The sequence below is a fragment of the Patella vulgata genome, chromosome 3 (genome assembly GCF_932274485.2).
Source record: "Patella vulgata chromosome 3, xgPatVulg1.2, whole genome shotgun sequence".
Lineage (NCBI taxonomy): Eukaryota > Metazoa > Mollusca > Gastropoda > Patellidae > Patella > Patella vulgata.
This window is the reverse complement of record NC_065881.2, coordinates 25,020,702-25,034,044: the sequence shown is the minus strand read 5'-3', so window position 1 is coordinate 25,034,044 and position 13,343 is coordinate 25,020,702. Positions and strand designations below refer to the sequence as shown.

Sequence of the window (13,343 nt, the reverse complement as noted above, 5' to 3'; positions counted from 1 at the left end):
TGCAATAGGCAGATTTAGCTCTTGCATAATGTATGTTTACCTAATCCAGAAACATTGAAAAACGCATTTATTTGTACTTTCCTTGTTCACAAAGTAGATAAAATACCAACTTAAACCAATTTCATTCTGTCGAGCGAAAGCACCAGTTTCTTATTGAAATTGTTCTATCAGATTCGCCCATCTGCCAGCCGTCCGGACTACCCATATATTTCATTGCCAACCACATGTTTTATCTGACCCATAGTTTTTATTTGCCACCCATATATTTTATTTAGCACTCGTATATTACATTTTTTACCAATGCATTTCATTTCCAACTGCGTGGGGGTCACAGTGGCTAAGTGGGTAAGATGCTGGCTAGCTAGCTTTTTTGGAGGTCAGCTCTTCGATCCCTGCATTGGCTGAGAAAGTTCATCCAGATTTCCGGAGTGGTTCCACTGTTCGAAAATTAATCATTATACATCATTAATCAATTGGGTTGTTTATTTTTTAACAGTGATTAAGAAATTAAACACTTGTAAATTGGACACTCATGATCAAAATTGAATGGTCTGCTTTAAACTGGACAGAAGTACAAATTAAACGATTTATGGTGATTTTAAACAGTTTTTACAAATTTTTAAACAGAGATTGGATATTAAACGAATGTGAAAGAAATTAGTGCTAGATACACAAGATTAAATGATAGCTGAGTTACAGTGATACTACCCCCATACAAGCCAGGGATGAGGAGGGAGGGAGCGAGGTGCGGAGCTGTCCCTCATTTTCGGGAAATCAAATCTTGCGGGGAAACGGGTAAGGTAAAGTAAAAAATATATGATATTTTATGGGAGAAGTACATAATGTACCCGAAATCCGATGACTTTTACGTAATAGTAAAACACTAATATTCCATTTATTTAAATTGAGTACAACAAATTAAACATTTTGTCGAGAGATCCTTTTTGCCACATTTTTTGGCATCGATCATTATTTGTATCATCAATTTATTTATATTTATTAAGGGGTAATTCCAGCTTAAATTACCACATTTGTAGAATTTTCAAATTTTTCTGATTAACTTACTTTTAGGTGTTAATTAGTAAGCATATATCCTAGTTTAATTATACAGAAAGTTTATAACTTCTATAGGATGGTGTTAAAATAGTTCTTATACGATCCTATTTAAAAAAAAGAACATATCAATTTTGTATGTTTTCCCTTGTTTCTTGTCTTGAAAAGAATAAATATAATTATTCAAAGACCTGTTATTTTATCACTAATAGCTAATTAATGTGATGAAATTAAAGACAAAAGCACGTGGTTTGGGTTTTTACTCTATGTACTCAACAAATTTCACAACAAAATTAGCAATATGTTTTGTCCCATCTGTCAAAATTTTAAGGAATTTTTCTTTTAAAAAGTATTTTTGATAAATATAAAAATAAATTATAATATTAATATCTTCTATATACAATCTATGAATTAAATATACGATTGTATTTTTCTTGATTTAGTTTTGCAAACTGGAGATTTCATGGTGTCCCATCCATCACAAGTCCTCCACTGTCCCATCCAGCACAGATTTTTTTATCCCATCCGTCACAATGAACTGTGAGTGTCTGAAATCCGGAAAACCTGCAGGCTTCATACTTAAGAAACTTTGTTGACTATCTACTAAGCAATAATATTGCATCTGAAGGCCAGAGTAATAAAAAGCATAGCAGTTCAACATAACATTTTATAGACAATATTAATTGTAATATATTGAACAGAAAGTCCTAGAATGCTGGAAATCAGCACTGTTCATCTCAATGCTTCACACCAAATTTGAAAAAAATCCATTTTGTTTTCGGTAAAGGGAGCATAATTGCTGAACAGAAGGCAGTATAATGATGGAAATCGAAAGGATTAGTCATTTCATGATCCCAATCCCAAGGGCAATTACTCTGGAACAGAAGGTTGCACCTTTCATAACCCCAAATCAATAGGGTTTATATACACACATTCACAATAAATTTGAAAATAATCTTTTAAAAACTGAAGCTTGTATTACATTCACAAGGTAACTCCAGAATAAAAGATCCTAGAAGGCTGAAAATAAGATTAGTCCATTGATTACCCCAATGCTTCACACCAAACTTGACAAAATTATGTTAAACTGTAGCTTCTATCGCGTTCACAAGATTTTCAGAAATCAAGGAAACAGGAGGACCTGGAGAAAGCCCATGATGTAAGAAATGGCAGTAAGAAATTAAAACTTCGCTACGGACAATACGAAACTGAAATTAGAATGTCGCAAACTTTTCTGCTAATGGAGGCAGCCATTTGCCATGCAATGTCCTATCGGGGAAATTTTGCCTGAACAGCGGCCCTATTACGCCTACTCTTACATCGAATTCTAACTATCAAGGGTTCTTTTACGTGTACACGGGACCTCAGGTTTTCGTTCCACCCGAAGGACTATACATTGTCCCCTGCCAGACCCCCGTCTTGCATCACTGATAAGGAGGAAGCACGCCGGACAATCCAAATGAACATTCTCCGCCAACACTGGGTATCATCATTTGACAGAGTAACTCGCCATCCAGATGACAAGGAGTAATTTGCCATCCGTTTTCGTTATTTGCCATCCTTTTATTAAATCAATATTCTCTGTCCTTGATTCTTTTTGCAAAATACAGTAGGTCATTAAGTGCTGAACCCCCAAAGTGCTGCACCTTTCCAATGTTAGGAAATGCAAAGGGGTTTAACGTCCTACTCTTCTTCTCGCATTCGGCTATTGTAGACAGGCATACGCCAGGCAGTGTGCTATGAGGGAAATGTTGCCTGAACAGCAGCGGCCATATTATAGTCTACTCTTACATCGAATTCTAATGTGTACACGGGACATCAGTTTTTCGTCCCCGCCGAACGACTATACCATGCCTCTTGCCAGACCCTCCGTCTTACATCCCTTAGGGCTGGAATCACCAGGTTAGCGAGCCAATGACTTACTGACTTAGCCAGCGTGCCCCTGACCCTTATCAGGTACACTATACTTCATTAGCGTGTGTTGGTTGGGGGAGAGGGGAGAATGGTTAAGGCGTGCGTCTTGGATTAGAAGGTCTGTCATTTAGTCCGCCTACTGCTAAGCGTAAGCAAATTTTTGAAATAAAAGTGAACCATATGTTAGTTTGTGTCTAGTGGACTAATCAATTGTCACGGATTAATGATTAGTTGATTGTTAATTACCAGTGATAAGGCCATCGGCAAATCATTATTACAAATAATTTGATATCTCGTTTCATCTTAAAATAAAAATAAAAAGTTATAGACCTAAATGGAAATAAACCAAATGGCCAATAATTTTCTTTTCGAAGAGAATTTTACTGATAGCTGAATTACTTTTACTATCGCTTCATACGGCATGCATCAAAGTATACAAGCATGCATAACTGGTATTATTGTTTCAAATCACCATGGTTCGGAAAAATAAAAACAACCAATATGTCCACTATTATTTGTGTCATTACACCGCCGCCAAAATGCACGAAAGTGAACGTAAGCATTTCTTATAAATGAAATTGAAATTTCTATCTTATCAGGGATTCATATTTTGATACCTTTAATTACGGTACCTAAAAATAACAACAGACCTATTGTTTTTGTACACACAAAACCTTATTTTAATTCAGTTGTGTGACGGCTTCTTTGAAACTAAACTTGATTACCCAATCAACCACTGGCACTAAGGTGCTAATTAACTGAAGTGCTCCTCACCAAAGTTATAATATACAAAACATAGATTACTAATGTATAGATTATTGTCATTTGTTCTGAATGATAACAATGTGAATGTGCCACATGTGTTGTGGATGTTTTGTTGCGATAAGAGTTCATTGCGTGAGATAATTATTTTCTAGTTTGCGAGAGAAAAGATATATAAACATTTTTTTAAATAAAACAAATCTCAGATCAAAATTTAACTATGATAAAATATTAAGCGACAAAATAGCATGGTTGCTTTTTGATTTTGTTTTGGATAATACCAACATTTTTAACTTGCTTTTTCTCAAAACTAACTTTCCTTGAAAAGGACGTAGCTCAGTCAAATTTTGCCGATATATATAAACCAACCATACATTATTTTGAAGGCATTGAGATGGAGAATGTGAAAGTAACAATGACTCAATATTCCAACTTTCCTCATTGCGACTTGATCAGTTTGCCAACACGGGTTACATATAAGAAAAATAAAGATGACAACATCAAATAAAGTGTAACGTGAATTTTAGATGATCATAACTTGCGTTTTGATAATATGTGGACCAATAAGCTGTTTGGTAAAACTACTTATTATTGTGTAAGCTCAAAATGTTCTAAAATATCTATATTTGCCACTTATTCTAGATCATTTGGCAGTTAAGGTGAAATGTCCTTAGCTTAGACTTGAATGATGTAATATGACCATAACAGATGTTGGAAGGGTTATTTTAGGCACAGTAATTATGGATTCAGTTTGAAATTCTGACTGTAAACTGTTGCTTGAAGGGTTTTATTTCAGAAATTAGAATTGAGACAGTGCTTGTAAGAGATGAATATCTATATTTAATATTAAAGTCGGTTGTCAAATCAAATAGAATATTTAATGTATGAAACATGTCAATCATTGTGAACACAGGACTCAGTCTGGTTATATTCCATTATATTAATTAAACTGTGATCACTAAGGTCTGTGATTCAGTTTAGACCCTTCCTGGCAAATAGGACTAGACAAAATACAATGAATACTCAGGAAAGTTGCAACCCTCATTCAACCTTACCTCTCATGGGATGTTAGGAAGCACTGGCTTTTATATTTTTTGCTAATAGAAAAGCCTTTTTGTTTTATAATAATGAATATAGACACATGATGGGTCAAAAAATACTGAAAGAAATGTTGTAGCTCATGATCCATTGACTTGCCTTGTTGATGATATGGTGCTAGCTGTTCTCCTTTCACTGACTATTACGAGCAAGAAATAAAACCATGTTCATATATATACATGTCCATAAATATACTATATATATCATGGAATAATAATTACATTTCTTTTTTTTCTGCTATTTCTGTCCAGTATATCTAAAGAACAGAGATGGAAGATAAATTAGGATTGTATTTTGACCTTTGATGACCTTTACTTGTGTACATATTTTATAATCATCCATCATGAACCAGTATAATACAATTGATGATCTTTCTGTTGTTGATAGAAATTGTGCTGGAGTGGAAACATCTGTGTCTTCTGGAACATCAATAACTAGCAATAAATAACACACATTAGAATAATCTCAACTTCCTTATTATCATGATGGTTGTTGTTAACATCTTATAGACATAAACATGCATTATGCAAGAGCAAAATCTGCTTATTACAAGTCTTTCTTTAGGCCTGAAATGTTATCTAAATTATCAATTAGACATTAATTAACTTATCCAGACAATAATAAACTCTCGATGTCAAGGCTAGCCTTCGATGTAGGCTGGATTAGATTCCTATATGCCGCTAACGGCCAAAGATAATTAAATCAGAAAAAGTGGATAATCGAGACTATGCTGTTTATATTAATGATTTTAGTAATGATAACCGAGACTATGCAAAAATTTTACCGGCTTCTTTCTCGGCTCATAGTGGATCAATTTGACTGAAATTTTCAGCAAATTACCTTTACACTATCTAGTTTTTAACTATTATAGCGAGAACTGCCATCTCTTTATCTTATCTCCCATAATGTATCTTTAAAGTTTCTTCTCATCAGTATCAATACACAGAAATCTATAAACTGTGTAATTATCCGTAATATTATAGCAATCTACTACAGCAATTTACAAGAAGGAACTTTTCATACCTAGCGCCCTCACATAGGGGGAGGCTGATGGGGGGGTGGCATATATGCTCGGAGGCGACACTTCTTGGAGTGTGGCAAATTATCTATTATGCATGATATACCAGAAATATTCCAAACAAAGGAGTCCCTTTGAATATTTATGGACTAGCCTCATTGCATATCACCGGACTAAGCTTCCTCTAAACCTTTGTAAACCAGTTCATATTTCAACAAATAGAGAGGGTCGAATTATGATTTTTCCAAGACAACATAAAAATTTTACATATAAGTTATAAATTGATTTAATAAATAGTCATTGTTGAAAGTATAAAAGATTGTATTTGAAAATTTCTTTAATCAACTGAGCGCAGGCACGTACTGACCAAAGCAGTTACAGTATGCAAGGGGGGGGTGTCACTGAAACTTGTGCCGTGGGGTGCCACATAGGCTTGTGAGGGCTCTGTTCATATCTTTTTTTATTATATTTAGGTTATTTTCGGAATGGTCATGACATAACTCATGTAAATTTTGTCTTTATTGGAGGAGATAAATTTGGAATTTCTGGAGTATTTGGTTCTTTACTCTTTATAAGGGTCTAATTTATAATGGAGGTGTAATCATTGAACCCAAAGAACAGTGTAAAGAACCCGTAGAGTGTAAGCAGATTGTTCATCATCTTGATCATACTAGAAGTACTACTTCTTTTATATGGCTAATATCTTCAAAATGTGTCCAGAGGCAATCAGGGTCACACTAGGGTCGTGTCTTTATAAACCTTCATTAAAACTAGCCGCAGGGAATCGTGAGTAATATAAAGGCTTGAGTAGAATGAAATAAACATATTCTATTGGTTGATTTCTGGTCGGTGGATTAACTTCACTATGTGGTTAATATATAGGACACTTGTCTTATCATGGAACACATTATATACGCAAAACTAATTTCACCCACTGATTACTCTTAATCTACATAACTTTAAATTTCTCTCCAGGATTTTTATTAAGTACATATTCCTTCTTAATGATTATTTTCTCACAACTGTTAACTTTCCTTGGTTACAATCCTAATTTTATGGCTGTGTCGTGCTTTTAGAGTAAGAAAGTTGGAATTAAACCAGCTTGATGTTTGTTTGTTAAAAGAAGAATATAATGAAATGATGAGTCAATAAAGATAAAAAGCCCTCAAGAATTTTCTATGAGATAAAATGTTCCATTCTTTATTAGTGTTGACAAACTTATAGAGATTTCAGCCAGAAGCAATTTTAGCAACATTTTGAAACTAATCAATTAACTTAACTCACTCAGATCAATTTTTTTATGAAAGGGGAATATTGTATAAGCGATAAATTGAATATCATAAAATCATCTTCATTGGCAGTGTATTATAGTTAGTCTGTGCTTCAGATAGAGAGAGGGTTTTTATTGGTTTTATGTATGTAGTTAATGCCAGTTCACTGGTGAGTTATTGTATGATACCAAATCACTGGGGTGAGGTAGTATGACCAGGTAGAATTTATTCTACAATATCTAAATTAAGAGAGAGATAGATGGGGTTTAACATCCACTCGACACAAACTAGGTCATTTCGGAATATATGGTTCAATTTTATTTTAATAATTTGCTTGTGTGTAGGGGTCTTTAGCAGTGGGAGGAAACAAGAGGAACCAGAAAAAACCCACAAGGTTGGAATCTAAATTAAGAATTAGATAATTGTTAAATTAACTAATGGCTGCCATTTTGAGATTAAGCAGTAACCTAATAGATGTCAACTCGATCTGTAATTATATTAGAGAGACATTGTTTTATAAATTATAATCTTAGTTGTAATTAGACATTTTAGATATTAAGGATTATAAAGTTAGTGTTACTAGGAAACAATGCTAAAGTAAGACCTGAAAATTATATGTTGTTATGGAAGTTTTAAGTTGACCACAGGCAGGCAATAAGATATACTGAAGGGCAGGTCTCTGATAAGTTATTTCTAAGATGCTGTTCCTTATTAAGTTACCTGTTGGTCATTATTGTATATTATTATTGTTATCAGTGTTGTTATCCAGAATATAGAATTATATCAAGAAGAAGTGAGTTCTTCAATTATTGTATGTTCACTCTTGCATCCCCAACTTGATTGAACATGCAACCCATCGTCTAAAGTGGTGGACACACTAGCCGAATGATTCGGCCGAATCAATCGGCGTCGAAATTCGCCTAATGTGTGTCCACTGTCATTCGGCCGAATGATTCGCCCGAATCAAACAGGTTTGATATATTCGGCCGAATATTTATTCGGCCGAATATTTATTCGGGCGAATTATATTCGCCTGGTGTGTCCGCTTCACCGAAGCATTCGGCCGAATATAGAATTCATTAGCCAATCACCACTCATATCGAGAAGTCACGTGATACAGTGAAGACATATACGCCGCCATGTTTAATCATGTGACGTGAAAGGTGATGCAATCGGCAGGTTGAATCGGGCGAAGCATTCGGCTAGTGTGTCAACCCATTCGGCCGAATAAAATTCGGCGCCGATTGATTCGGCCGAACGATTCGGCTAATGTGTCCACTGCTTAAGGTTGGGCTTATTAAGCAGCTCCATAAACTTGGTAGTATTCCATCATATCATCTAATCACCAGAGTTAGGTGGAATCTATATTAGAATTCCATCATATCATCTACCGTAATCACTGGAGTGAGGTGGAATCTATAGTAGAATTCCATCATATCAAATCACCATTGTCTGGTGTAGAATTCAATCATTCATAATCTTATCATCAAATCACCATAGTGTCCGGTCGAATACAGTAGAATTCCATCATATCAAATCACCGATGTCTGGTGGAATATAGAAGAATTCCATCATATCATTAAATCACGGGTGTCGCGTGGAATATATTAAATCATTGAATCACTGAAATCAGGAGAAATATAGCTGAAGTTGTCCAGTAGTCCACATTGATCTCTTAATCTGAAACAAATATTAGTTCAAAAATCTGGAAATTCCTTTCAGTATTTTCAAAATTTGGAAACTTTACACATCCACTGCAGACAATGTAATAAACAGTACCGGTTTATGGTCAAAGAAAGCCAGAATCATGGATAATCTTTGATTGGCTTTTTGTTGATACGGACTCATTGATATTTTGATTTTATTTCCTTAATGAAATGTTTGGAGTACATTTTACATGGATTATTTAAGCTATGAAGAATTAGATATTTTCTGAAAAATGCAATGATGATCAGTGGCTATGATAGACTCCAAATCACTTTTTCAAGTGCATTATAATATGTCTCCAAATCGTTAATAGACAAGACATCATATCACCTGTTAGGTGCAATACAGATAGAATTTTTCAACATTTTAAATCACTGGTGTCAGAAATGGGATATAGTAGAATTCCCCACCATTTAATCGCTGTTTACTAGTGGAATAAAAAAGAATTTCTCACAATAAAGGGAAATTTAGGGCTTTAAAGGAGAAGACCATGTAGGCAACCATCGCTTTAGTTGTTGTGCTTTGTATTATCATCTATGTGTTAATAATTCTTGTGCCTGGTCACATGACTAACTTAGTAACTAACACTTTTGATTAATCTTATCTAGGTTAAACGTTCATATTTTCGAATTTTACTGAAATGACTGAAACATATAAAAAATTAGATAACAAGTAAAGAATGAGTGACAGCTTGACATTTATATTTAGAATAGATTGTTATAAACAACACCTAGTGTATAATCATCATCATATCATCCTGTTTAAATCATGTTGTTTTAAAGTTTGGTGTGGTGGATGTTGGTGAGAACTAGATAGAACTTTCCATCCCACGCTCTATTTAATGTCAATGGTCAGCGTTAATTTTACATAAATTATAATTGAACTTTTAATACCAAATAGCAGTCTTGGTACAAAATCCACAGATAGTTGATTTGTACCAATCTATTTGTCATATGTTTAATAGTAGTTATAGACTGTATTCATAGGTTTATCAGTGTTATAAACTGTATTTCATAAGTATAACAGTACATGTAATTTATAGACTATGTTTTTGACTTTCAGAAATTGCAAACTATGTCTTTACATTAGATTTGCATATATTTAAAACCACTTGTAGCCGTCCTTGTGAAATCTTAGACTCCTTCAGTCCTTGTTCAATTTCTGTCTTAAAACAGGAAGTATAAATATTAGCTTCCATATGAAGAATCTTTGAACAATCATAAGATTCTAATAGAAAGTTTAAATACATTAAACAAAATATGAGAAGATTGTTGTCCACATAAAACTTGAGATAAGTGGTCTGACTATTTACTATTAAGTCTTCCTCTTAACTAAAAGTGTATGGAGGAGATCTGTAAAAGGAAGGATTGACTTTCATGCTTTAAACAATTATCCAGAAGATTCCATAGATTTATGTGCGTTCTGTCCAGACAGTTATAGTATTTGATGAGGCAGCGTTTTGTTGACTCTTACGGTATTTTCTGACAGTTCAATCAGAGAAGTTTGATTCATGATGGTTCTAGTTATATTTGTTTAGAAGTTTTGACTGTATTTGTCATGTTACTGAAAGATAATACACATGTTTATACACACATTATAATACTATTAGTTACAGTTATAGATGGAATTATTCCTAGATTTTGTGGAGAAATTCAGGAAATTAAACATTATGTTGATGTAGCCAAATTGTTGTAATGGTGGTGGTACTAAATTATTCCATTAAATGTAATCCCTCATTTCCTGAATTGTATAATTGCGTTGAGTGGGGGTGGGGGCAGTCTGGCACATTCCTTTTTTGAATGTTCCTGTACTGAATTCCAGTACCACCAAAATCTCATTTGATGTAAGACTATAAATTATATTTAGGCTTAAAGCTAGTGGTGCCAGGAAACCATTGAATCCTGCATAATTTCAACAAATAAGTAAACATGAAGCATCTAATCCATGGCAAGGATACACAAATCATGATTTTAAATTCTTCTGGTATCTTATCTACATTATTGAAGACGTACAAGATCAATTTTATATCTAGTTCCATCGATCCCTTATCTACATGTATTCAAGATATACTGGTAGATTTTTTCGAAAGATTAAATTTCAAACTAGAATTTGGATGCGAAATTTATGTTTTAAAACAAAATTGATGTTGCAAAGTTGACTGAAGGCTTTAAATAATTCCTATGTTACAGTAATTTCGGAAATTAAATGTAGAAGTAACAACAAAATTTATGATGTTCCATGTTTTTTTAGCTTTTAAGAAATCAATTTTTATTTCACAATTTGTATGAGAAAATTTGGTTGTGGATTTAAATGCAGAATACTTATTTTTTAGATGCATTGAACATATTTTACCAACTTTTATTATTCATACAAAATATGTTTGAACTTTTTGAACACAACTATAGTATATTAAACATACATTATGCAAGAGCTAAATCTGTCTATTGAAGGTCTTTCTTTAGGCTTGAAATGTTATCTAAATTATTAATTGGACATTAATTAACCTAACCAGACCATAATCAACCCTAGATGGCATCTCTAGCCTGCGAACTTTAGTAGTGGATTATGAGCCGATTTACTGCATAACTTTCCTTCACGATTTCACGATTTAACGATTAAACGGATAATCAAGACTATGCTGTTTATCGTACTGACTTTAGTAATGATGATCAAGGCTAGCCGGAAATTTCAACCACTTAGTTCTCGGTTCATAGTGGATCAATTTGAATGAAATTTTCAGCAAATTGCCTTTACATTATCTAGTTTTTAACTATTATAGTGAGAACTGCCAACTCGTTATCAAATCTCCCATAATGTATCTTTAAGAAAAACGTTTCATTTTATTTTCTAAAAAGAAAATTACCTGTATGAGAAGAAGTTTTGTTGCTAGTAAATTTCAGTATGGCTATACAAATGAAAAAGATTTATTTTTGGAAATAAAAATACTCATTGTGGTTGAAGGCGGTTTGTTGTTGCCATTACCCAGGAAAAAACACCTAAATATTAATAATATAGAACTGGTTGTATTTGATAAGTCACATCTATAATAAATGTATGACAAATGTCTGTATTTATTGGGGAAGTTGTTAATGGAGGATATTAAGAATTATTTAATGAACCATTGTTGAAATAAAAAAAAAATTCATTTCAGATGTGAAGACAGAAGATAAAGGTGATTTATGGTGAGTTTCTGTTTTATTCATCAACTTCTTTTCTTTCCTTTAAAAGGCACAAGCCAAATCATTCAGACATTATCTTGAACTTCCAATTAAAGACAAATAAGACACATAAAGATGGCAGTGTGAAATCAATAGAATTCAATGTAAACTTTTTATTGCAATAATTTAGATTAGGAATATTAGGATTGGTTAATTTGAATAACTTCTAAAATGCCTTTTAATAATTAGTACAATTTCATTGTGTGTGATCTTAAAGAAAACATATACATTTAATCTTTTTTTGAGGCTTTAATTTCCTCTTTGTGAACAGGAGGTGATCAGAAAGTATTAAAATGTTAGATTTAATTTCATATTACAGAAATGATAAAATAAGTTTCTTGTAGTGCCATATTAGACAGAATAAAATATTATGTTTCATCTACAAAGTCATTTATTTTGCAATCTACCAGTAGATACAAACTTTTTTTGAATTTTAAAATAGGATGAAACATATCCATTGAAAATTCACATTTGTCAATTAGGCAGCAATATAGAGAAAATTTAGAAATAAATGTAGTTATTGAAAAAAAAAATTTTGTTTCAGGTATTTGACCAATTTATATAAAATAATGATAGAAGCATTGATTGGTGGAATCTGTTCTTACACTAAAACTCTAAGTTTGAAAAAGGTAGCATACACTGTATTTCTTTTATTTATGCAATTTTAAAACTTATTAGAGTTGTAAAGACCAGAAGAAATTTCCTAACATCTATAATAGAAAAAGATAATTCTAACAAACAAATAATATTTTACATTTATCCTGCACAGTTGGACCTGCACTTATTTCATATGGTGATTAATGCATATAATTTTTGTCCAATTCATCTGAAAGAATTTCAGTTTGAACTAAGGAAGCCATGGTGGCTCAGTGACTATATAGTGCTGCCTCACTAACCAGGTCCTGGTTGCAATCCCAGTGTTGGTCGAGAGAGTTGTTCAGAATTTTCCACCTCGGTTTCCCCTTGTCAGTAGTGGTGCACGACTGGGGTTTGGCAGGAAAGAGTCTATAGTTCTTCAAATGGAGCAACAAAATTCTGTGTATACCATTGGCAGCATATTAAAACTCCTCTGATTGTTGGAAAGAAGATTAGGTTACAGCATTGCTGTCGGGCCAAAATTTCCCTCATATCACACTGTCCATCTTCATTAGCATGCTTGGTGCAGAAATAAGTAACTCATTAAAAACCCAATTTCATTTCATTATTTGGACAGCCAGCCAATTGTAAGCTTACTTATATTGTATTAGCACTGGCGATAAAACAATCTGATCTGGATGATAGTATTCGCTTTGTATATTGAAG

The 13,343-nt window shown here is 33.2% G+C and overlaps 1 protein-coding gene across 1 annotated transcript in view; it reads left to right on the top strand.

The window, feature by feature from the left end:
• LOC126814765 (dynein axonemal assembly factor 9) overlaps window positions 1-13,343 on the top strand; it is a 71,799-nt gene that overhangs the window by 37,176 nt on the left and 21,280 nt on the right. Inside the window, exons 15-16 of the mRNA XM_050540128.2 lie at window positions 11,975-12,005; window positions 12,586-12,670. Of these exons, the coding sequence (XP_050396085.2) occupies window positions 11,975-12,005; window positions 12,586-12,670 (116 nt within the window). The remainder of the gene's footprint in view (window positions 1-11,974; window positions 12,006-12,585; window positions 12,671-13,343) is intronic.